This window comes from Apodemus sylvaticus, chromosome 14 (genome assembly GCF_947179515.1).
Source record: "Apodemus sylvaticus chromosome 14, mApoSyl1.1, whole genome shotgun sequence".
Classification (NCBI taxonomy): domain Eukaryota; kingdom Metazoa; phylum Chordata; class Mammalia; order Rodentia; family Muridae; genus Apodemus; species Apodemus sylvaticus.
In genome coordinates this window covers 25,754,420-25,780,201 of record NC_067485.1, presented here as the reverse complement: position 1 = coordinate 25,780,201, position 25,782 = coordinate 25,754,420, and the positions used below count along the sequence as shown (strand labels likewise).

Here is a 25,782-nt window from a genome sequence, read left to right as displayed (position 1 = left end):
ACCAACCTCCCCCACTCCTCCCCTCCTCCCCCCTCCCCCGCCCCGCCGAGTTAGCCCAGGTCTCTGGTGGACTCCAGCACACACACACACACACACACACACACACACACACACACACACACACACGCGCATGCATGCATGCATGCACGAACAGGCACTCAGAGACCAGATCCTGAGAAACAGACCCACTAGAGGAAATGGCCATCATCAAGGAAATCAGTGCTTAAAGGAAGCTGCTGAGAGGTGCACTGGCCAAGGTCAGATTTGGGGCACACTTGGCAAAAAGAAAAAAGGGCTCTCGTGCCTTGGTTTCTGCTGACGAAAAATCAGCTCTGGTCAGATGATAGTCCTACCATTTTGGTTACATTTTTCTCTCTTGCCTCTCATAGGTACCTTTGATGTGGTGTGTGTGTGTGTGTGTGTGTGTGTGTGTGTGTGTGTGTTGGAAGGATACTCAGTCTTCCCTAAGGAAAGCAGCCATGGCCTGAGAGTACGGATGTTTACAAGTACCAAGAGTTTGATCCTTGAAAGCCTGGTTCACACTTCTGTTCTTTCATGTGAAGATATGGAATGTTAGTTTTTATTTGAAACCTTTAGATATTAAGTAGCAGACTGATATTTTGGGGGTGCAGGAGTTAGAAGACACAGTATCTTGTGACAGAGATGTTTTCTGAGTAATCACTGTTCACTGCTTTCCGCTCACCTCCGCTAGATGACCGGAAACGGCCCACAGAGAGGCAGTACCAGGCTCCTACACCTTGGACTTCAAGCTTCTGACCACAGGGAGGCTTCTTCAACATTCCCCTCTGAAGAGTACTCTTAACCAGTCCACCAATAGTTTTTATTTTCTGGAAAGTGCTTTTATTAACCAGGAAAGCTTCTGCAAATAACTTAGACCCTCCTTTCATGAATCTTCATAATGCATAATGTTTTATACATTGCCCACTGAGAAATGCTTTTATATATATGATATTAAATACTAGGTTCCAACAGGGATTCTTTGACGTGGCAGGGGACAACATTAATATTCCATGTATTTAGCACTGTGTGTGTATGTGTGTGTGTGTCCACAAAGCTCCCAGGCCTATGAATCTATATACTGGTCTATTCCTGTTTGATGAGTGACCTGTAACCCAGTGTTCTTTTGATAATTTATAAGCCAAGGTGATGGTTCTCCTTGAAGGAGGGGAGGACACCTAAGACTTTACTGTTTAATATATGGATCTCAGAAAGATCATTAGGTTTGTGCCACATGATCTAGATGGTGGATCTTGGATACTGGAATGTTTCTTATGTTGTTGGCACCACCTCTTCCCTGTGTTGCAATGGCTATCAGAAATTCTCATTTGATATGGGGCCCCAAACAGCTCAGGGGTCAAAGCACCTGCCAAGCAAGACTGACAACCAGAGCTCCATCCTTAGAAGCTGTAGTGGAAGCAGAGTCAGCTCCTGAAAGCTCTCCTCTGACCTCCACAAACATGCTCTACACAGGCACACACACCAAAGAAAACTAGAACATAGAAGGTTAATAAACGACACGGAGGACGGAGCAGTCTTGTGGTGAGACCTGTTTTCAAAACAAGCTTAGAACAGAGTAGAAGTCTTTTCTCTGTATAAGAAACATCAGAGATAGGTAGATAGGTAGATATGGTAGTACATGTGTGACTTCAGAGTGACACAATTCATGATGGAAGATAAATTTGATTGCTGGCAACATTCAAGAAAAAGGACTTAGTTGTTTTTTTTTATAGGGGTGATAATATTGTTACATCTATGTTGCTCATATTATCATATCATCATACATCATCTGATACATCATATCATAGCTATCTCCCAATCTTAAAGAGTTTAATTTTCAATTTGCCTACAGCCTTAATGCTATACTTAAGTGGTACCAAGGACATGCAGAAGATGAATACATATTGGTTCCTCTATACATTCTTAACCCCATCATCCATAGCTTGACCAGAACTGACTACAGTAGGTATCTTTGTTTTATAGCCAGAAGATCATAGATTAGATTAACAGCAGAGCCAGAGACCACAGTCTATTACTTCCCTCTAAAAATCTCCCCACACTAGGATGCCCCTCCTGAGATTGCTCCATTTAAGAATTCAGAAATGCTACTGTTAAGCCTTGGGATTTATAAGTATTCGTCCCAAGTTGCCTGGTCTTGATGATTTCCAATATAGTGTATTGGCAAAGGATCAAAACACATGGGGGCAAGCATAAACTCTTTTTAGGGCTCTGTCCCCAGATAAATCTGACAGGCGCCATATAATGATGAAGTCTTGACACCCACTCACCCAAAAGATAGGTTTTATTAACAATAAAACAACCTTTTGGATTTCAGCCAGCATTACGATGCTGGCACCGGATCATATCTGACGGCCTGTCTAGACAAATCCGCTAACATTCAGGTATGGAGAGAAGAGAAATAAGAATTGAAACAGGAGCAGGAGATTCCAATCCACTCAGTTATAGTTATAGCGTATTTCCAAAAATGATACCACGTCTCAAAAACCAAAATGCACAAGCTGTTACATCTATAAAGTGTTTGAAAGCATGAAAAGATCCTCTTATTTTTACATTCTCATGCCTTTAACTCCCTATCCCAAAGTATGAACCTAAAGTTACACTTAAAAAACATTAATTCAAATATACTACCACCACTGCCACAGCCGCCACCATCCTTGTCAGAGGCCATTTGGTAAAACTGGGATTTCACCCTTTGCAGGGACTCTTTCAGAAGTTACTTGAAAAGGGGGGTAGAGAGATAGCTCAGTTTGTATATTGTTTACCTTGCAAGCATAAGGACCTACGTTCAAAGCACAGCATGTATGTGAAGAAATGCTGGGTACAGTATACTTACTTGTAACCCCTATCCTGAAGAACTAAAGACAGGCAGACCCTTGGAGGTTGCTGGCTAATCAGTCTAGCCTGACTGGTGAGCTCTAGGCTATGAAAGACTCTGACTTACACAAGCAAGGTTGATGATATCTAATGGAACAGGACCCCATGCTGGGCTTTACCCATCTCCACACACAACCACACCCATGTCAACATGAAACCCTCCCCCAAGTCACTTGATCTGGGCTTACTACTTTGCTGTTATTATCCACTTATCCTGTGAGCTCTTCAAAGAGTTTTCAAACTTAGATCCACACCCTTGGCTAAGAGGCATATACACTTGTATAGCGTCAGCATTGCCACTGGGCAGCAGTCACAAAGATTTTCAAAGCCATAGCACCTCTCAGTTCGTTCCTGAGAACAGCTTGCTTTGGTGCTTAAGTCTAGATGCACACTCTGGAGAAACTCAGGGATGGATCCAGACTTGGAAGAAGTGGTTGTCATGGAGATGGCTTGAAGGCTTCACTTGGCCTGAGGGAGATCTTACGCTTCTATGATTTTTGCGGTATCCCCATGCTAATTCTATAGGAGGAAGTTAGTTTGGGGTTGAGATCTGCTACAATTAAGCTCAGACCCCAGTCATGATTAAATTATGGCCAACACTTCTGAGAGGGGAGTTCTGTGCTTCAAGCAGGAGAGAGAGAATGGTAGCTTATAGCGGAAGATATCTTGCCCAGCCAGTGGACTTTCAATGTTCAAAGATATATTTTGGTTGTAACAGTGTGTGTACACATGTCTGTTACCAGAATCTAGACTTGGGATGCTGCAACGTGCACAGACCAGCCCTCTACTGGCTAAGTAAATGGTCATTAAACTCCATACAAAAGCCTAGGCTCCATCCTTATACTTAAGATTAATGACAAATGCCTCTGTTTCCCCATCTGCAAAGTCAGAAGAATACAAACGTTCTTCATGGAAGAATTACAGGAGCTCACGAACTTACATACGTAAAAAGCTCTGATTCTTTCCGGAGAAGGAGGATCTATGAGGTGGGAGCAGCTTCCTGTGCTCTGGTTGAGCTCAGAGAGTCATGTCTTAACCAGACTCCTCCCCACCCCTTACCCCCTGCAGAAGAAAATGTCCTGTCCTTACAGGCTACAATCCAGAAATGATCTCATCGTGATTATACCCGCCACACCAAAAGTAGGCAGGGTTCAGAGAAGGGAATTCTTTCCCTTCAGCCATGAACTACCTTGCATCTGTAATTAAGATCTTAATAAGAAGGGTGGGAGGGAGGCGCGAGACGCTGCAGGCTATGAGGCAAGGAGCTACCTGACCAGGTTTAAAAGCAAGAACAATTGGAACTCAATCCTCCACTCAGGTGTGCCAAACAAGCCCACACTTCCAAATGAGCCTGCTTTCATTTCCAAAGATGTCTACGCCTGCCCGAAGATATAAAGGAGGACCTTATTATTTATGACTAGAGGTTACTTATGACTCTCTGTGAAGAACCCAGCCAATTCTCCTTTTAAAAAAACGCTCTTGTATATGATTCTGCAGAATGCTGCCATACGGGGAATGGGATAGGGTCTTGATCAGTTCATTGATCACTGGGGAAGCTCATGTTGACCATCTGTAGAGTGGTCATGTGTTTCTGAGCTTTCCATGACAGTCATCAGTCTCACATATCCTTCCCACTGACAGACCATATGTCCTGTTCTTTGGTTTGTGAAATGTGGATACATCCTTGAAAATATGCATATGTATATGTGTATGTGTATATGTAAAAGTATATGCATATGCATATACATATGTACATGTATATATAACATATACATATATGTGTATATATAATTATTATTATAATGTCCTTTGTTTGGGAATATATATATATATATATATATAGATATATATATATATAATACAAAGTATAGACTTGAAAATATATTTATTGCTAACAATAACAGCATGACCTTTAATAAGGGAGTAGAATATATTCTGGGGCCTCTGAGCCTCTGAGATATTGTCTAGCAATCCACCTCACAGTGAGTGGGATCAGGATAATAATCTTCAAGAGGGCCCAGGGTGCACACATCTGTATATCTGCCCATTCCAGTGTTGGCTTTGCATGCTATGCCTAATTCCAGGAGGTGGTGGTCCTTGACAGGTAGAGGAGCCCGGATCCATCTTTATTGGGAAGGAGCAGAGCCATAAGGGTTGAGAAAGCCTAAATGAGCTTCAGCCAAAGGGCCTAGGTACTAAACTAAGTTAAGCACAACAGACCAATGGCTACTACCAATGAGCATGCTGTTAAAATACAGGAGCCACCAGAGACTTCTGCCTGAGGAAAAGAGGAGGACAGATATGCAGGACATGCCACACTGTTGAAAGGCCCAGCATCTCAACAGAAGAGGAGGAGACACAGCTCCAATTTGAGTGCTTTGTGGGTTTTGATTACTTTGTTTCCACTGAGCCTCACAGACGAACCCTGTCTCTTCACTGTTCCACGTAAGAATAAATAAAGAATTAAAATTGATTTCAAAAGGAGTCACCAAGCATTTTTGTGGTTGGTAGAGCTTACACTTTTACACATTCTGTCCTTACTTCTGGTGAGTACAAACATCAGCATTTCATACAAGAAACTTCTTTTTGGTAACATCTTACACCTATTGTTAATTGTTACCTTGAAACGTTAGAAGTATCAGGAGACATTCAAACTGGCAACACCAAGATCTATCAAGAAACATGACATCTTCCAGCTTACTGGTCCCTGCCTTGAAGCACACATAGAATTTAGTAGATATGGTAAAGCCCAGGCATAGGAAAACATTCTGGTAGCGATTTTGTGTGTATGCGTGTAGTTGTTCATGTGAGGCAGGGTCTCTTGCTGAACCTGGAGCTCACCTCTTCATCTAGCTCACTTGGCCTCCAAAGCTTCAGGGATCCTCTTGCGCCTGTCTCTGTAGCATAGCCTTTGTAGGCTATGGTGCTTGGGATCGAACTCAGATCATCACGCTTGTGCAGCAGCAAGCACTTTACTGACTAAGCCATCTCCCCAGCCCTTCTACTGACAAGTTCAGCATCTTCAGGAACAGCTGCCCCAAGGCCCCACCTCCACCACGACAACATAACTCTACTTTTTGGAGTACCAATTGCATTACCACTAGATGACATACATGCCAACCCTCAAGTTACCCAGATCTCATGGGCCATTAAAAGCACCCTCTAAAAAAATTTTGGCCTTTCCAGCTTGGAGTGAGAAAGGTCTCCAATAAGACCACTCATCGTACAATGGAAATCCTTCAGGAAGAGTCCTGGCAGCAGACTGCCATTCCCTGGCACACAGAGCTCTCATTAGCCAACAAGAACTACCGCAGGGTGAAGCCTGGAATGCTCAAAGTAAACAAGATGGAGGGGCTGTTGTTGACGGAGTCTAAACAGGACTGTGGGGATTTTTGTCTTCTTTCCATGCCTGTGCTCTTTGTAATCTGCTGTTGCCTAGGAAACCAGCAGCTCTGGCATTTTAAGTTGGAAATATTGTATTTGTTCCCCAGGGCCCTGTTGCCTTGGTCCTGGCAAAGAGGCTTGGTAATTAAGTCTATATGTTTCTGAGGATAGTGCCACTGTCCTAGGGGTTAGCATTCCAAATCAATTTGTCCACTGCTTCCTAACCCTAAATGATCTAAAAAGTAAGTACTTCTTATATCGATGTCACTAGGTCTGCAGCAAAGTAAGTGAACTTCCCACATAGCCCCCCAACCCATGTTCTATGGATTGAACTTATATAAATAAATGGTATTTTCTTTTCCTTGCTAGTCTTTCAGTAATGGTAAATAGTCTTCCCCACCCCAGTGTTGTACGTGTGTGTGTGTGTGTGTGTGTGTGTGTGTGGTGTAAACATGTGACGTGTGGATGAAAGAAGGCACTTGGGGTCCTGCTCTGTCACGTTCTACCTCATTCCCTGAGGAAGGGTCTCTCATCAAACTCAGAGCTCACCATGTTTAAAGCTGGTCTACACAGCAGCAAGCACAATCAATCTTTTGTAGCCGTGCCCCTTCCCCATAGCACTGGGGTTATAGGTGTGAGCAGCAGTGGCTTTTTTTATAGTCCTGGGGATCTGAACTCAGGTTCTCAGGCTTGCAAAGAGAGTGCTTCTAGCCACTGAGCCATCTCCCCTACCAAGAGGAAACTATTGTCTAGATGTTTCCTTTTAAAACTTTTACTGTATAATGTTAATATATCTATGTATCTGCATATCTGTTTTGACCCATCCATCCAACCACCCATTCATCCACCCACCCATCCATCCACCCACCCATCCATCCACCCACCCATCCATCCACCCACCTATCCATCCATCCATCCATCCATCCATCCATCCATCCATCCATCTACCCATCCATCCACCCACCCATCCATCCATCCACCCATCCATCCACCCACCCATCCATCCACCCACCTATCCATCCATCCATCCATCCATCCATCCATCCATCCATCCATCTCTCTATCTAAAATTATATATCATACAATACATAGCTATTAGTTATAAAATGCCCATATATGCTAGGAACTGATGACTTTCACTTACTATGTTTTTGTGGCTAACCAATAAGATAATGCTCCAAAGTAGTAACTGAAAATTATATTGTCAGAAAGAAGCAAAAGTGGGATTTGAAATGAGCATACTTTTTCCTAATGTGCTGTGGACCAGTGGAACCCTTGGAAAAGCCCATCTAACACTGGCATAGCTTTCTGTAATTCATCACTGAATATATTTGCTGAACACCCACTGGGAGAAAGGCCCTGTAATTTCAGGAATTTCGAGGTTTGTCATTAACAATGAGGAAACGAAGCGTACGCCACTGGCAAGTGGGGGCTGTGTGCTACAGGCATGCTGCTGCCTCCTTCCACCTGAGAGCCCATTCCCACCACGTGCACGTTATCTGTGGTAAGCTCCATAATACTCAACCTGCTTAACTTAGTAACTGGGATTTGGATATTAATCTTGTCATGAAACCAATCCTGACCTTTCAATATCCACCGAGTACACACTCAGTGCTGAGACTAGCTAGGATTCACTGTCTACTCCCTTCGTGCTAGGATCCCAGATGAGAACTTTACACATTAGCCCAGACTTTAGAATAATGGTATAAAGCAGTTCATAGTGTCTCAAATTTGCAAGTCAACCTGACGCTCTGGGAGTTTAATTTGCCCAGGACCACAGGGCCTTAAATCACAAGAAATGGAAATGTCCTCCTCCACACTCCATCTTGTTTCTATTACAAGAGTATATATAGCCAAGTTCCTGCCTGTTCAAGGCTGACAGAGCCTACGTTACACTTTCCACAAGGGCTTGTCTGTTGATCTGCCCCTACATATCAGTAAAGGATGGGCCTCTTGTATTCAGTGTGGCTTCCTTAAAACTGGCTCCACTGCAGGTATCATTTAGATAGTGGGTTAATAAGTAAGGCAGTGCTAACGGAGTAAGGCAGGGGCGGAAAATGTAAGGTCTGTTTCAAGGATTAGAGGAGACAAAGGTTTAGGTTTGATTGCTTTATGGAGTGGATGGATACCGAGACTTTACAAGTGGGATGTACTAGTTCCTCAAGTCACGTGGGCTTGAAATCACATGCCCCACAGACGAGTCCAAGGAGCAGCCAAGGCGAGGGGTAGAAGATGTGTGCACTTAAGGTGTCTTGTCCATGTGGGTAGCAGGGTGCCAGGGGGCCACACGAGTATCTGGTATTAGTGACACACAGGAGTGCTCATTTAGAAAGGTCAGATGCAGCACTGGTTATGAAGACACAAAGGAGACACAAAATCTGCCAAGGCTTTAAGAGGTGTGAGGCAGGAATTTGTCTGGCTATGTTTTATTTTGTCTGAGACTGGGGGTGAGGAGGAGGGTATGGGAAGGCAAGGTTCTGGGCACAGAGATGGTGTGTGGTCCAAAGGAAAGGGGTTGCTGAGGGCTTCGGCGTGTGTCGAGTAGCGTGCTAAACTTGCTATTATCAAGACACCTGCACTTCGACAAAGCCTCATCTCTGGACATGTAAGTCCTTTACCTCTGAACGGGGTTTCCTAAGTAAATATAAAACCATAAATAATGAAGCCACGCTTTTCAAAACACCTTCTGGTGCTTTTAAATTCACAGACAACACACAGAATTTAGAAAGCAGGTGGGGATGGAAGGGGCTCCTAAATTTCAGTTGAACACAACAAATAATTTATTAAAAAATATTTAAAGCTGAAACATCAAAGCAAAAAGGGGTATAATCCAAAGGCCTGCTATAACTTCTCTTTTAAGACAGCTTTGGAAAATAAAAATATTTTCTAAGTTCCTTCTCAGAAGCTTTTTTTTTTTCTGTAGGTTTCTCTTTTCCCTGACTTTATTCTCCCATTCAATTGGACTACATGAATCTGAATTCCAGACTGTGTAAGTTTTCTAAAAACTGTATTGCCATATTCTGCTATACTTTGTTTTTAAAGTCAAACCATTGAAGAGTGATTTTTCTTTCTTTCTATTGACTAGAAAATAGATTAGACCTTGACTGCAGACACTCAAGGGTTCTGAAACTTGGCAACGCCCCAAAGGTGCCTCAGCGGTAAGAACTCAGTCATAGGCTGCACTTGCTGAACACCTTCCAGGCCTGGGCATGAAGGAGATTGGGCATCATTCCAGGTCCACACTATGTGAACAGGGCCTCTGCTAAAGATGAGGGACTGGAACTAGTGCCTCACCTTCAGAACAAAGGGCAATACCTGCCAGCAACCTTCGGATCTTCTATTGGACAAGCAAGCCAGGGCCACAGAGGCATGGGGAACATAGGCTATACATTAAAGGGATTTTATATAGAACATTCTGTTGTTGTGTCTGAGACAAGGTCTCATGATGTAGCCTTGGTTGGCCTGGAACTCAGAGGGATCCGGTGCCTCTGCCTCCTGAAGAACTGCGATTAAAGGTGTGCTCCACCATGCCTGGCTTCTTAATATAGAATCTTAGCAAAGGAAGCCTTTACAGTTTACTATCATTCAGTCAGACTCATCTAAGAGAAATGGAACCTTAAACACCCATGACAGTCTTCCCATGAACAAAAATATAAGTAAAATAAAAGTAGACTAGATGTGTGCTAAGCAGAAAGGTTTACCTAAAGCAGTAGCATGCATTCCACGGCCCTCAAAGTTGTAAGTCATTGCTGGCTGCCTGGAGCTGTGTATTTTGAGGACAAACTGAGTGAAAGTTGATTGCTCCCTGGTTATGAACTCTGAAGTAGCTAAACAAGACCATCTGGTTAACAACAGAAGGAAAAAGAAAGAAGAAAGAAAGAAAGAAAGAAAGAAAGAAAGAAAGAAAGAAAGAAAGAAAGAAAAAGAAAGAAAGAAAGAAAGAAAAGAAGCCTGACTTATAAATCTCACAATGATCCATTTTTAAGCCCGTGCTAAATTTATAGTTTATGTGCAACATAGTGTTTAAGAGATAATTCCAGACTCCTGAGTTTTACAATCTAATAATTATCTGGTTTTACTACTTAAGTAGCTCAAATGAAACAAATAAATGCCAACTTCGTATTTCAGTTTGCAGAGTTACCACTGAGACAGGCTAGAAGAGAATATCCTGGGGAAGTGCTTGGGAGGAAAGAGCTCTGAACTTTCTGAGGCCAGAGCATACAGGTCAGAGGGATGTTTTAGGGAGTTACAGACGATTTCAGTTTTAGGGTTTTGTTTCTCTCCTGGGCTGGAGTGATGGCCCAGAGATTAAGAGTACTGACTCTTCTTCTAAAGGTCCTGAGTTCAATTCCCAGCAACCACATGGTGGCTCACAACCATCTGTAATGAAATTTGACGCCCTCTTCTGGGGTGTCTGAAGACAGCTACAGTGTGCTCATATAAATAAAATAAATAAATCTTAAAAAAATCACGAGTATTATTAGGTCAAGATCGTTTTTAATCCCCTGCTTCTCAACTGGTGTATCAGAAAAAAAAAATCACTTAGTCTCTGTGTGCCACAATTGCCACTTCTGAAAATAAGTGTGCCTTGGAGCGAATGGAGAGAGTTCAATGAGACAGACTTGTGTGTAGTGCTCTAGCATCATGTCTCTGCCTCAGCATGGCCTGCATAGCATGGCCAATTCTCTCCTGAACCGTTATCCCTCATTAACTAATAGACTTTGTGATGGAAGGAAAAGAGGCTTGTGCTATGGTCAACTCGGGGTGTCCATGTATCAGTTGTTTACTTGGCGAGCACAGCAGTTTTGGTGGTGAGGTTGCCTACAATAATAATGAGATGATGGCGATGAAGATGATGATGATGATGATGATGATAAGCAATTCTATGGCTTGGCAAAGTGTTCAACTCTGGGCAGACCCAGGCAAGTGCAAAGCGTTCCCTAGTTGCAGTTTCTCATCTGCAGTACAAATCATCAGTCCCCATGATATTTTCTTTCCATAAAGAGCAAAGCTAAACATGATGAGGTCACTGAACCAAAGTGACTTTAGACTTCACCACCTAGACTGCACACTCAAGAGTTCACATCAGCTATTTAATGTCCCAATAACAGAGTCAATCCTTTCTCTTTTCTCCATAATGCTGTCTTGATTCAACAACAGGGAGAAAGGGAGAAAAAAATATCATTGCAGGCTAGATACCATGTAACCCCATCAATTGCAAAGGAGGAGATTTAGCAACGGAGAGAATCACTTCCAAAAAGATTCTGTTCCTGCCAGGTAAAAAGCTGCATCACTTCTGACTGACTCCCGGAGTCATCCTTTCTTCTGCCCCTCCCCACGGACGTATGAAATGGAAAACTGATAGGAGGCGACAGTGGATACCTGGGTCTTGAGACTGTTGGAACTTCCCCAACAACTATCGCACATGCTTTGGTTCACAGCTTCTGAATAAGACGTAGAGACATGAAACCAGTGGCTATTTGCTATTACAAGTGTTTACAGCCTTCTATCCCAAAGGAAGGGCTGGAGGCTACATACCACAGAGGGAAGCCAAGTTAGCCCCTAGCTTGGCCAGTTAACTGGATTTGGTAAGCCACCTTACTGAAACAAATTTTTGTAATGACCCTGTCCTTTAAAAGTTGAGGACTCGCATCTATTCACCATTAAAATGAAAAGGGATCATAAGTAGGCACAGCCAAGTCATTGAACCGCTGCTGGGCCAAGTCCCTTGGAAAGTGCCTCCTTAGACGGGATGTGCTGAGCAAGATAGAATCACTTTGCCAAGAGTAACCCCAGAAACCGTGGTGCAAAATGCAGTGGAAAAATAGGGCTGCCAAAATATGAGCAGGACATTCTGTAAGCGTCAGGGAAAATAAGCCAGCCGGAGCCTTCGTGCTTTTAGACCCATTCAACCCCAATAAAGAGTTATCCAGAAATGACTAACACCCATTTATTCATAAAACCAAACTAAGAATGTGGGAATTCTCCATCATCACCCCTATGATAGTGTCTGGGTTTTTAATTTGCTTCTACCGAAAGGACCTAGAACAGACAGCGCCCCAGATCAAGTACTTAAGGCAAATTCTGCAAAGGTGCTTTTAGAGCTCTGGGACTCTCCTTATGATGGCTTCCCAGGCCGGCTTTGGCAAGGCAGAGACCTGCAACTTGCCTGCTGCGAGGCGAGCTAGACACCCTTCTGATCTCCAGCGGGCCACTGCAGCTCCCATGCTACCATTCGCCACTGCCTTCCGCCACCCACAGCAACTTTCAGAACCGTGTACCAAGAACTAGGTGGATCTGAAAGCGCATGTCTGCCTGCGGGTACACTCCAGGGAAGCCTGGAAGCGAGATCAGACGCCGCTCAGCAAAACCAGACAACACAAGGGATCCCAGCCCAGTTGTCAAGGTGGGAAAGGCGACAGCACAGCTGCCTCCAGCTTCTCGGGAGACTGCGTAAAAGGCACTCTTACCTTGTACTTCATCTCGGCGGTGATCAGATGAGCCCGGGTCCTATCTCGTCACACAGTGAGGCACTGCAGTGTCCGCCCCTCCATTGAGCGCAGGGCTGGATGGAAGTGAGAACCTTCGCCTCCCGCACACTGCAGTCTCTGAGCTCACAGCCCAGATCCAGACCCTGGAAGCCCGGGCCTCATTTGCATACCTCTCCTCCATTGGCTGGTGATGAGGGGGCGGTGACGCCTCCACCCCGCCCACCGCTAACTTCTGAAACCCTTTGACAAAGAGCGTGTAATACGATCATTTCTTTTCACGTTATCAAAAGAGCTGAGAAGAAAACAGAAAGTGGGGAGGCGGCCCAAACTACCCCGAGAAATAAAAATATAAAGAGGAAAGACGTAGGAACCAGACAAAGGAGGTACGTTCCTTTTGATAGTAACCTAAGTTTTAAAGAATCTGAATTCACAAAGCAGTCTGACGATCGCGCTTCCTGTGACCTAGCAACTAGTTCATAAACCCATTCCATTTCAAAGCCATTCACCTTACAATCTCTACATGAAACGAGCTGGGGGAACAAAAGGTTTTCTGTCTCCAGGACCCCCTCCTTTTTTTTTTTTAAAATTAACCACCCCTGCTGATAGCTCTCTCTCCCTGTCTTTTCTCTTCTCCTTCCCTTTTCTGTGGCTGTTCGCCTCCCCCCCCCCCCCACGCCCCTCCAGTGTTCAAAGTACTTTGCTAAGTCAGCCTGCTAGGAGCTGGAAAACATTTCTTCCTCAATGAAGTGGAATTCACAAACCCCAGGTTTTCCTGGACCATCTCACTAGGACCTCTGAGAGAGGAGCATCAGACACATTAAGAGGCCTTGGCTATCTTTGATGGGGATAAAGGTTAGGTGAGAACCCATGCAGGTTCTATAGAACACACTCTATACATCATGCCTGTCCACACAGCACTCTGCTCTTTGACCGCTGGCATTGCCGGATTCAGCTTTTGAACACCGAGGCCTTCTCCTTCTGACCTCTCTCCCCCAGATGACCCATTAGCCCCCTCACACTTATTATTCAGGCCGAAAGCAACTGTTTGATAAGCCTGGTTTAAAAAGAACAGCTTCTTTCTGGCCAGGCACGGGACATGATTTGTAGAGCGGTTCCATTTTGCAATTTCTATAGAGAAAGAGAATCACTCCGGAGAAGACAGAAGTTTCTTTTCCCTGGGCCTCAGGACTTGAAGCATTCATGAATATCCCCCAGTTGGGATGCATTCCAGCCAGACTACACGACTCGGGTGGAAAAAAAAATCAGCTCTTAATTTTTTTCCTGACTAAGCTGGACCAGAATCAGTTTTGCCCCCCCCTTCCCCCCTCTAAATTCCCAATGGATTAAAACTTTTGAAAATGAATGATGTAAGCAAAAAGTACAGGAGAGCAGATGCCCCGTAAAAGTTGTTTTTGGGGGATCGGTTGGGTTTACACTGACAATTGAATCCGAGTTTGGTTGCAGCTCTGATTTTTGATCTACAAGATGCTCCTGGCAGCCTTTGTGAAGTTGGCATACCTGTTCAGGCCCTTTCCAGGTCATGGCTTTTACTTCCTGACCTCAAAGTAGAATTGAACCTGTGTGATTTGCAAGGTCTTTTGGACACAGAATAAATAGGCATGAAGCAGGTTGTTGTCGCAGGATCATCCTGGCAGCCCTGAAGATTCACACTAGTGTGATATGTTTGCAGGACAAATCAAAGGTCTTTCTCCCTAGATGTGTCCTGGTCCCCCAGGAGGTGGGGATAGCATTCCTTGGACTTCTTCAGCAGCCAGACTGAATCCTGCTTAGATGAGTGAATTAAAGCAAGGCTGAGCCACCCAACCTGGACATTGCAAAAGCAGTTTGCCAAAGCCTGTGTTAGGCGTTTGTGAAATTGCATTCTCAAGGTAGAGGGCTTGATTCCTATCAGGTGACCTTGAATCGCTACACATTTCTTAACTTTGCAATGCTAGCCTTATAAAGTGAGGACATAAATAATGCACACCTGCTAGGGAAGAGAGCTAGGGGTTTTCCTTGAGTGTGATAGGAAGCCACTCAAGTAATTTGAGCAGAAAACAATCTATTTCCCTGTTTTCTCTCTTAAAATATTAAGCTGTGATCTCAGCGCAGCTTAAGTAGCACAGGTAATTATGCTTTTATTGGTTATGTTCCCTTTAAACCTTTTTGAGAAAAACAAATTCAGTAAATAAAGAAACAGCCCTTTCTGCATTGATTGCCTGAGATGCTGAATGTGAAAAGTATGTAAAAACTGATTATATACTTAGATTATTCAGGAAACCAGTGAGTTGGTACCTTTCCAGAACTGGCGAGGACCCTGGGACTCAGTCCCAGCCCTCACTCACCAGCATTCTATGAGAAGCTGCCTCTTTGGCGAAAACCATGCCTGGTTAGACCCTCCTACACGCAGGAGTCAGGGAAATGGCACGCGATGCTCTCTGAGGATTTTATTCATAGCCATTGGATGTTGGTCAGAACGCAGAAGGAAATCAAGCAATGCTGGGACTGCTCATGGCTCAGGCAGGACCCAGTGGCCATTCTGTCTGGGTGAAAGAGCTAGAGTCCATGAGCAAGGAGGAGAGGCCCCTGCGACATCTGTAGTCAAAGTCCTCAGGGAGAACCCAAACTGACACTCAGGACCTTGGGCCCTCTGGGTGTGGTCCTACCATATATCATATATATATATGATAAGCCACTCTCCTGAGTTCCCACTCAGAGATTTCTTTTTAGTTTCCTTCCTCAAAACCGCTCTGTCTTCAGCATTACTACCCATTTCTTTCCCAGAGGATAGAGGGACTGACATTTAGATTGAATCTAACAGTTTCTTTGTGATATGCTAATGCCTTAGGAAACAGAATAGGGACACCTTGGTGTGGGCTATAATGAGAGCTTCACCAATCCCCGGTTCAGTTTCTTCCTCCGCACTCCGAGCTTATATTATACCTTAACAGGCTTTGCACAGACAGGTCTTTCTACAGAGAATGCTCTGGCTAGTTGTCGGCTGTCAGGCCTAGCTTAACACACTAATTCCTTTGTGTGTGCTGGTCCCCTTTCTGTGTGCACAGCCCCCGCCCTGCCCACCTCGCCCTTTCTGAACAAATCCCTCCTTCCCCTGACTGTGCTCCCATTGTACTGGAATCACAAATCTCTGAAAGTGCTTTTCCATGTTTGGGTGCTGAGGGCGTGTTGACGTCTGTTTCTCCAGCTTTGAGCGGGTTCTGGAAGAACAGGGTAAAGGCTACTTGATCTGTCTCTCTATACCTTGTAGGTGCTTAAGTCATTGCCCTCTGGACCAGGAAGTAATTCCAAGAATGCATGTTTATCTCCAAGTTCTGCCTAGTGCCCAGGAAAGAAATAAGAAAAAACCCTTATATCTGAGAGCACCCTCCAGTTCTCATTTGCTAGCAGAGAAGCAGGATGCACCTTTTCAGAACCAACGCCAGGCTGCTGTCAGTTCTGTCTCTGTGAGTTAAGAATAGCATTTACATTTCTAAGTGGCTTGGGAGGAGGCAAAAGAATAACATTTTGAGAGATGTAAAAAATGATGTGGAATTCAAATTTCTGTGTCTACATGAGAAAGTTGGGTTGGCACATTTACGTACAGGGTGCTGAGCTGCAAAGCTAGGGCTGAGTGGTTGCCCCTGAGTTGGTAAACATTGCAAAGCTAAAGAACGTATTTATTATAAGATAATACTGTAGCCAAGCGGGCTAGCACATGTCTATCATGTCAGCTCGCCTAGGAATGCTTGGTAACGTCAAGATCCGTGTGGGTGAGCTGAGGGCACCCTCTCTCCCCAACCAAACAACAATAAATCCCACAGAAACAAAACAGATTCGACAAACAAAATAGTATTGGCTGCCTCTCCACAGAAGATGTGCTACTTAGGTTCTAAAATACGACAAGACTTTTCTGGCTTTGAGTTCAGATCTTTCTACATCTGAAACAACCCAGAAGCTGAGTGAAGAACAGACCAGAGAAAGCAGGCTAAATCCCAAACAAAGAGGCATGCTAGGACAATGTGTTACCACTTCTAGTTTGATATCACTTACTTAAAAAAAAAAATCTGTATATACTAAATCATCTCAAAGAATAATGTCCATGCTGCTCTCCTGTTCTGTGTCAAGTCTCAAAAACCCTCCAAAGAGAAGTCACTGAGAGTTTTCTCTTTCAATCCAATGACCTTTTCCCAGAGCTTTCTCAGATGCTGGGCTCTGAGGTAGCTGTTCACAGACATTGTCTCCCTTAGCATTTGTCTTGTGCACCAAATCCAGGAGGTGGATTGTTCTTAGTTTATGTATTACAGCATGGAAACTTCTGGAATGGTTTGCTGTTCACACAAAGTTACAGGAGAGATGAGTGACAGGTTTACAATAGAAACCCAGGCGGGCTCCTTCCTGGGTTGGTGTAGCCCTCACAATAGAGCGCCAGTGCCCACCAGGCTTCCTTTCAGCCCAATTATCTGAGCCCTGTTGATTGTTTCTTTAAGGGTAAGTCTACAGCTCAGTGGAGGACTAGGCATATGGTGATGCTGTCAAATAGTGTTCACACAGAAAAACACTCACTCACACACACACTAACACACATACACACACACTCACACACACATACACACACACACAGACACACATACACACACACACATACACACACACAGACATACACACACACACACACACACACACACACACACACACACACACACACACACGAGGCCCCTTTCATTATCCCTTGTTCTTTTCATCCTCTGCTTACCTGTATCTCTTCTTGCCCCAGCTTGCAGTCCATCTCTGTCAGGAAACTTTTCCTAGAATCCATTCCTGCCTCTACTCTCTAATTCCAGGCTTCCATCCTTCCCTGTGTCTCCCATTATCTATGGCCAAGGTCATGGCTTCCCAAATTCTACTTCCCTTAAGGAACAACCATGACCATTTGACCGTTTCTCTATATGTCAGACCCAACAGACCCCTTCACCCCTGCCAACCCATTTAATGTATTGTGGCTTAGAATACTCATCACGGGTCACGGGTTACTCAACCCACCCCACTAACATACTCTATAAACAACACTGAGCTGGGAATAAATTACATTTCCTGAAGGGGTCGGTAAGGAGATATTTCTTGAAAATTTGTCTCTGCAAACGAGGGTAGCATATATTAAAAAGGCTTGTTGGGTCCTGATCCCTGGGTTACTTTATATTTCATTTCTCCCTAACTCAATGCCAGGTCACCTGGGGATAGTTGGGGCTCTGAATTGGAAACTCCTCTTTCAGTGTGACATGGTAGAAACTGAACTGCCCACTGGAATGACTTCATGAAGTTTTATATTCTGCCAACCTTTCTTCACATGACACTGCAGAGTCTTCTAAAAAAAACAAAAAACAAAAACAAAAACAAAAACTCCAGCACCTCCCCCACTTCTAGCTTCTGTCCCTAGACTGCAGTGGTAGAGTTGAATGTCTTAGTGCCAGCCAAGTGTCCATAAAGCTGGGCACACCATGGTAAGTGGAGTGACTCATGGGCAGCATCTAGACTTATGGCGTAAAGCCCTGTAACTGTGAAGTTCTGATGTTTAATGCTGTTAACCCGGGAATACTTAATTACACCCTTTCTTTTCCCAAACAACTAAGGAAGGCTGACAGCTTAAATTACACACTAAGTGAATTCACTCAACTCGGTGAAATATGACAAGCAATTGCAGGGTTCCACTCTGAGCTTAGGATTTCTCTTCTTTGAAACAGTGGGAGAATTAACTAAGGGGCGAAGTCGTAAGAAAAATATAGAAGCATGCAATAAAGATTTACATTTATTGTCTTCCAAAACTATGCAAAGGTTTACATTTCTGTAGATTATGTAGACTAAGGGGCTTACAGGTAAAAGGTGTGCAGGCTGCCTGCAAAGGTGTGGGCCTGTTTTCTCTAGCTTTGAGGTGTTCTGTTCTTGCAAGCTTTACTTCGTCCAACTTGTTATATGAAACTGCTGTGGGAATCCCTTCTAAGGTTGGGCAGAAACTTTAGATTGTGGATTTTTAACAAAGCTCAAGGTGATATGCCAGGACCAAATAAATGGGAAGCCCATGACTGGACTGAGCAGTTTTCTCTTAACCACATTGCCCCACATAACATTACAGAACATCTTCTAAAAGATAAAGACAAATACATGTGTTTCTACCCCTTGCTAACCCTTCATACAGTGTCACACCTGCAAAGCACTTCCTTTAAACACCTTTTCTCCTATTTTTAATTGAATTTACCTCTCCGTCTGGGTGTGTGGGTATATGTGCCTCCTTTGTATATGTGCATGTGCGTATGTATGTACATGCAGAGATCAGAGGACAATCCTGGGTGTCATCTCCAGGGGCCTATCTACCTTAGTTGTTCAAGATTTATTTTTCATTTTAATCTATGTATGTATGTATGTATGTATGTATGTATATGCTACATGTGTGGATACTCACAGAGGACCGAAGAGGGCACTGGATCCTTCCCATACCCCAGAGCTTTAAGTTAGAATGATAGGTAGTTGGGAGTCACCCAAAATGGTACCGGGAACTACTCTCTTAAAGAGCAACGTGCAATCTTAACTGCTGTGCTCTCTCTCCAGACCCTGTACTATTAATTGAGATTGATTATCTAATAGGACATGAGTCTTTTGAACTAGGCTGGCTGGCCAAAGAGCCCCAGAGATTGGCCTGTTTCACCTGCCCAATGCCTGTGTTGGAGTTAGCTGAACAAACTGTGGACTCAGGGCCCTGGCTGCAGGGTGGCACTGGATGTTCTGTTTTCAATGCATGTAAGAGCTTTGCCATTTCCAGATCACAGTGGCTGTTGACAGTCACTCTCAGCATCTAACATCCAGAGTAACTCTAGGGACGGGTAGTGTTGGGACAATACTGGGAAGGGTATGTGGGGGGTGAAATCCCAAATGACCACTTTGCTGGCATTAGCTATTTCTTTATGGGTTGGAGGTGCATCTCCCGCCCCAACAGTCCCAAAGAAAGCTACCTGCTCCAATTGCCAGAGAAGGCCCTCGCTGTGTCCTCACTTGAACAGCAAACAGATCCAAGGGCCTCGGGCCTGTTTGCCTAGCTCAAGATACTGCCAGCTGCTGCTGCTGAGCCAGAAAAAGGGATCCCAGCCATGCAGGGCCTGGTGGAAGGGGCAGGAGGGGAAGAATGTGGGATGGAGGCACAGCACAGCACAGCACAGCACAGCACAGCACAGCACAGCACAGTACAGTACACCACAGCACAGCACAGCACAGCACAGCACAGCACAGTACACCACAGCACAGCACAGCACAGCACAGTACACCACAGCACAGCACAGCACAGCACAGCACAGCACAGTACACCACAGCACAGCACACCATAGCACACCACAGCACAGCACAGCACAGCACAGCACAGCACAGCACAGCACAGCACAGCACAGCATAGCACAGCACAGCACAGCACACCGTGCCCAGTTCCAGCCTAGCTTTTGAAGAGTGTGATTCATTTAAGAAGCTGAGTGCTCCAGCTGTTGATGATGTTTCATTCCCTCTGCTAGAAAGATGCTGGTCTGGTGCGGGACCACGGCATAGGCGGTGGCAGAAGCAACAGCGTCCACCCTCTGCTTGCCCAGTGGAGTACGGATCGCACATTCCTTTCTTCCCACAGAAGCTGAGAAATAAGGGGCGGCTCCCATCTTTATATGAAAAGCAAAGGGAGACTGTGCTTGCTAATGAGCAGGCGCTAGCTGCTCAGCCTTACTTGTGCGCACCACTGAGGTTTACAGAGTATGTGATCCCTTAATTTGCTGAAGTCTTGGTACTCTGTGGTTTCATCATTGAAGATGCAGACAAGTAGGCGGTTACTAGGGCTTCTTCGAACTTTGATGCCTGGCAGCTCCCATGACTCATGTTCTAAACTTGAGCTTCTGGTCTGAGGAAGGGCAGAAGGGAGTGAGTGACTAGAAGCAAGTTCTGGGCCTCTGCTGACCTTTGGTGGCAAAAGCCACAACTCCCAATTTGCCACCTCAAATCACCTTACATAGTCATCCCTCCTTCAGCGGCTGTGCGGAAATTGGTTATAAGACCTCATATGGTTCCCAGAATACACGGGTGCTCAAATATCTTGTATAAAGATGCACTAGCATTAGCAGGGAGCCCATGCAGATCTTCCTGTATGCGCTAAATCTTCTCTAGACAGCTCATACATTATACCCAATGCAATGTAAATGCTGTAAATAGGTTATAAAGGGGATACTCACAAGTAAAACATCTGTGTATGTTCAAAAGACGTGTAACCCCCTACCCCACCCCCCACAATGCACTTTCAATTTCACAGTTGATTGAATGGAGAATGTGGAACCTACCATATGAAGGAATGACTCAAAAGTCATCACCTATATATCTCCTGTTGTCAGGAAGAAGAGTCCTTCTTCCAGACAGTTCTTTAATTCTTTCCTCTCAAGCTCCCTATAGTCTTTCATGCCCTGGATCAATTCAGGTATTCCCCAGCCCCAAGAACAGCTCCTTGTTATCCCAGATTACAATGTCTCCCATGGGGTCAGAGACCGATCCCATGAGCTGATTTATTCATCTTTCAGAGGATTTGTAGAGGAAGTGAAGAAGACAGAACCTTGGGCCAATCCAAGAGGGGGTTTGTGGCCAAGTGAGCCATGTGGAAGTTCTAGATTTTTGTATATTATATTTGTGGCAGTCTGAATACATCCTCCAGTCTCCAGAGTCTCCCTGTGACAACCAATCTTTCTCCAGTGCCCATCATTCTCTGCAGCCAGAGCAACAGGTCTCACATGCTAGCTCCTAGCTCTAGGCCAACACCTCTGCCTCTGTCCCTACCATCTGCAATCTTCCTAAGCAGCAACGTTCAGGGCAGTGATAATGTTTACGTTACTAGAACAAGAAGATGAGAAAGGTTTGTGAAACTCAAGCTTATAACCATAACAGTGGGGAATGAATCATTTCAGACCATATAAAATGGCTCTTGTAGGATGGCTCTCAGACTTTCAAAGAATTAAGAATGAGGACATTCTTTCCATAACCAGGGGCCACACCTCTGTTCTTCTTGGACATCATTTGATGTGTGGATTATGTTTTGGGTATTCCCATTTTCTAGGCTAATATCCACTTATTAGTGAGTGCATACCACGATTGATCTTTTGAGACTGGGATACCTCACTTAGTATGATGTTCTCCAGCTCCATCCATTTGTTTAAGAATTTCATGAATTCATTTTTTCTAATGGCTGAATAGTAGTACTCCATTGTGTATATATACCACATTTTTGTATCCATTCCTCCATTGAGGGATATCTGGGTATGAAAAGACTCAGTGTAGCAGTATAGGGTGATACCAGAACAGGGAAGTGGGAAGGGGTGGATGGGGGAATAGGGGGAGGGAAGAGGGCTTATGGGACTTTCAGGGAGTGGGAAGCCAGAAAAGGGGAAATCATTTGAAATGTAAATAAAAAATATATCGAATAAAAAAAAAAGAATGAAGACATTCTTAATTTCTGTGCCTGACTCACTGTGGCTCTGCCTAGCGTGTGGCCCAACGTGAGTCCTGCATGGCCCATCGGAAGAGCCATGCTCCATGGAGAACCACCAACTGCTGAAGCTGGAGGGTCTTCTCCGTTCGCTTTGTCTCTCTGCACCCAGTGCCTGCTCGCTTCCCCTGGCTTGAACTAGGTCCACCTCCTGGTTTCCAGACGGACAGCAGATCCTTTTCTCCCCTCCCACCTCTGCCCAGTTCTTTCCTGTTTCCTTTTCAGGCAGGCATTCCTCAGCAGGTTTGCCTTCTGCACCTTCCCCCTTCTCTAGGAATCCTCCCCTGCGATCTATCCTCTTGCTTCTATTCCAGTAACAACCGCACTTCATGCCATAGGTTCTGAGTCACAAACCCATTTCCTACCATGCCCAGATATTTCAGTGATGTCTTTTAAGAGCTATGTGTTCATACGTTGTGATTAGTTCTATATGTCAACCCAGCTAGGCTATTTAAAAGACAAGTTAGCATACTAGATGCTAATATGAAGCTAATTTTATAGATTAGGTTAACATTAATATCAGTAGACAATGAATAAAGATGACCCTTCATTACATGAGTGGGCCCCACCTAAGCAGTTGAAGGCTAACAGAAAACAGGTTGAGGTCTTCCAAGGAAGATGAAATTCTGCCTATATTGACCTCAGGTTCAGCTGTTTCATCAGCGTGACAGCTCTTTCTTGAATCTTTAGTCTACCACTCTGCAAATTTTGATCTGTGTGCCATTCCTTAAAACATAGTTGTAATTCCCCATCTGTCTCTGTCTGTCTGTCTGTCTGTCTGTCTGTCTGTCTGTCTGTCTCATCTCTATCCATCTCCTCTTCCAAACAATTATGTTTTAGACCAGAGGTTCTCAACTTGTGGGTTGTGACACATATGAGATACTCTGCAGATAAGATATTTACATTATGATCCATAATATTATAGCAATATTATAGTTATGAAGTATCAGTGACTTAATTTTACTGTTGAGGGTCACCTCAACATGAGGAACTGTATGAAAGGGTCGTAGCATTAGGAAGGTTGAGAACTATTGGCTTATTGCGAGGTAGAGGAATCTTTAGAAAGTGAACCACAGCAGAAAGGAGTTGGATCACTGGAAAGGGATTGTGGTGTGACAATCTCTTCCTTCTAAGTGTGGTATCCAGTCCAGGGATAGATAATTGCCTAGACCACATACTCCTACCATAATATGCTGCCTTGTCATGGGCTCTACAGCAATGAGGCTAACTGACTATAGACGGAAAACTTCAAAACTCTGAGCCCCAACAAACATTTGTTTTTAACGTAATCACCTTAGGTGTTGTCACAATGGAAGTGGACCAACACAGGCAACACAACCACTACCACCAGCAGCAGCAAGCAGTTCTGTTTCTCAGAATAACACAAGCCTAAAATCCCCTCGAATGAACGTTGTTTGCTTAAAGCTACTCTTATCAGACACGACCATTGTCTTAGTCACCTAGAGACAAACCCTCACTCCGACTGTACTCCCCATATGCAATTAGCACCCAGTTCTCATCCATCCACTAGTAGATGCTCCTAATCGCCACTCAGGTGTGACCAAGCAGAGGCCTGACCCCCTCATCCGCAGTGATTTACCTGAGAACTCAGCACATGAGTCAGAAAATCAATCTGCGATCTTCTTCAAGATTTTGTATATGTACCATGAAAGGAGGCGTCTCCATCTTTGGATCATATACTATACACTATGCTTAACAGTAAATACCTTTTCCTCTTTGTAACATGTGTTTACAGGGAGAGAGGATCATTCTCTAAGCAAAATGAAGCACAGACTAAGACCAAATGAATGGAAAGTCCTGACCTTGTTTGTGTCTCCTGAATTGGCCATGCCTGAAGTCTGCTCCAAGATCGTCTAACTCATAAGGCGACATGCTGGTTGGGTTCTGTCACATGCTACAAACCTAGACATATCTGGGAAGAAGGACTCTTAACTGAGAAAATTCATCCATAAGATTTACTTGTGGGCACATCTGTGGGACAGTTCCTTCATTAATGATTGATGTAGGAGGAGCCAGCTCACGGAAGGGGATACCACCCCTGGGTAGGATGTCCTGCTTTGTATAAGAAACCAGACTGGGCAAGCTAGAAGGAGCAAGCTGGTAAGCGACATCTTTCCATGAGTTCTGCATCAATTCCTGCCTCTAGGTTCCTGCCTTGAGTTCTTGTTTTGACTTCCCCCAGGGATGGATTTTGATGGGGAACTTTAAGCTGAAATAAATGTTCTCTTCCCTAAGTTGCTTTGGTTCATGGTGTTTAATCACACCAATAGAAACCCAACCAAGACAGGCAAAGAAAGTATTCTTCCCTAACCCAATCTGAATCTGGCTTCTTTCCATTGCACCAACCCTCTACCAGAGAGCAAGGGACTCTCCCTGCACATGTGCACTCTGTAGGTCCTTTCCACAGAAGTCTTATGGACAGAGACACCCAGTCAGTGTGTTGCACTAGACTCTTGGCCTGGCCTGGAGGGATGGGATCCTAACACTGTGTAATGAGGAGAGGGAGAAGTGATCACTGAGGTGTCTGGAACGAAAAGGAGAGTCAGGTATTAGGAAATCACAGGATGACAGCACCTCAGAGCATGGTGATAGAGATTTGTTGGTTGGTTGGTTGGGAGGAAACTTTTAACAATGAAAGGGAAAGCAAGATAATGTTTCAGCTGGGTTCTGGGGAGCAGGGCCTTGTGCACCTGCAAAGCCATTTAAACATCAGTATCCCATTTCCTTGCTGATTATTTTGTCCTTGTTAATAGCTGCTGAGATTTCATTTCTCCCCTCTGCCAACCCCAACTGCTCGACATAACAGTAGGCACTGTGGGAGTTACAAAGATGAATAATACCCAGACGCTGCCCTTACTTCTTAAATACCGATTACAGGAGCAGCCAAGGTAACTTCATGAAGATAAACTTTATGCAGGAGAGGAAAAAAAAAACACCATCAAGTTATGTAAGTTTCTATTTTAAAATCATCTGGTTCTAATTTGCTAAAGTTTAATGCTTTCTCGCTAATGCCAAAGTGCTACGTTTGATTTATGGAAATACTTTAGCACATTTTTCCATCGCAGCCTTGTACAATATAGTTACCACCCCTTTTGTTATGGTTAAAAAGATTATGGACCTTAAAACAGCCTTCTTTATGAGCTTGCTGATATTTTATCATAAAATTCCGTAAGATGGAATGAAATAGTCTAGCAAGCATGAGTATTCAGAGACCATTCCACATGGTTTGACTTTATTTTCCTTTTCCTTTTTTTTTCTATTTAACAAAGTGATCCATCTGGAAAGTGGATGTTTAAAAACTTTCACTATGAGAAATCACTTTTTTTTAAAGGGAAGATAGTATTTTTTTTTCTTTCTTTGGGTGAAGGTGGCAGGGGCAGGGGTGGGCTACACTGTGGACCAAATAATAGCATCCACACCAAAGGA

General features: G+C 44.2%; 1 protein-coding gene across 2 annotated transcripts in view; it reads right to left on the bottom strand.

The window, feature by feature from the left end:
• Nedd9 (neural precursor cell expressed, developmentally down-regulated 9) overlaps positions 1 to 25,782 on the bottom strand; it is a 178,003-nt gene that overhangs the window by 35,180 nt on the left and 117,041 nt on the right. The window contains exon 1 of one of the 2 annotated variants that reach the window (XM_052157429.1): positions 12,768 to 12,909. The exons of the other annotated variant lie outside the window; for it this stretch is intronic. Within the exon in view, the coding sequence (XP_052013389.1) occupies positions 12,768 to 12,779 (12 nt within the window). The 5' untranslated portion in view covers positions 12,780 to 12,909. Of the gene's footprint in view, positions 1 to 12,767; positions 12,910 to 25,782 lie in introns of those variants that run through there. 2 annotated transcript variants of the gene reach the window in all.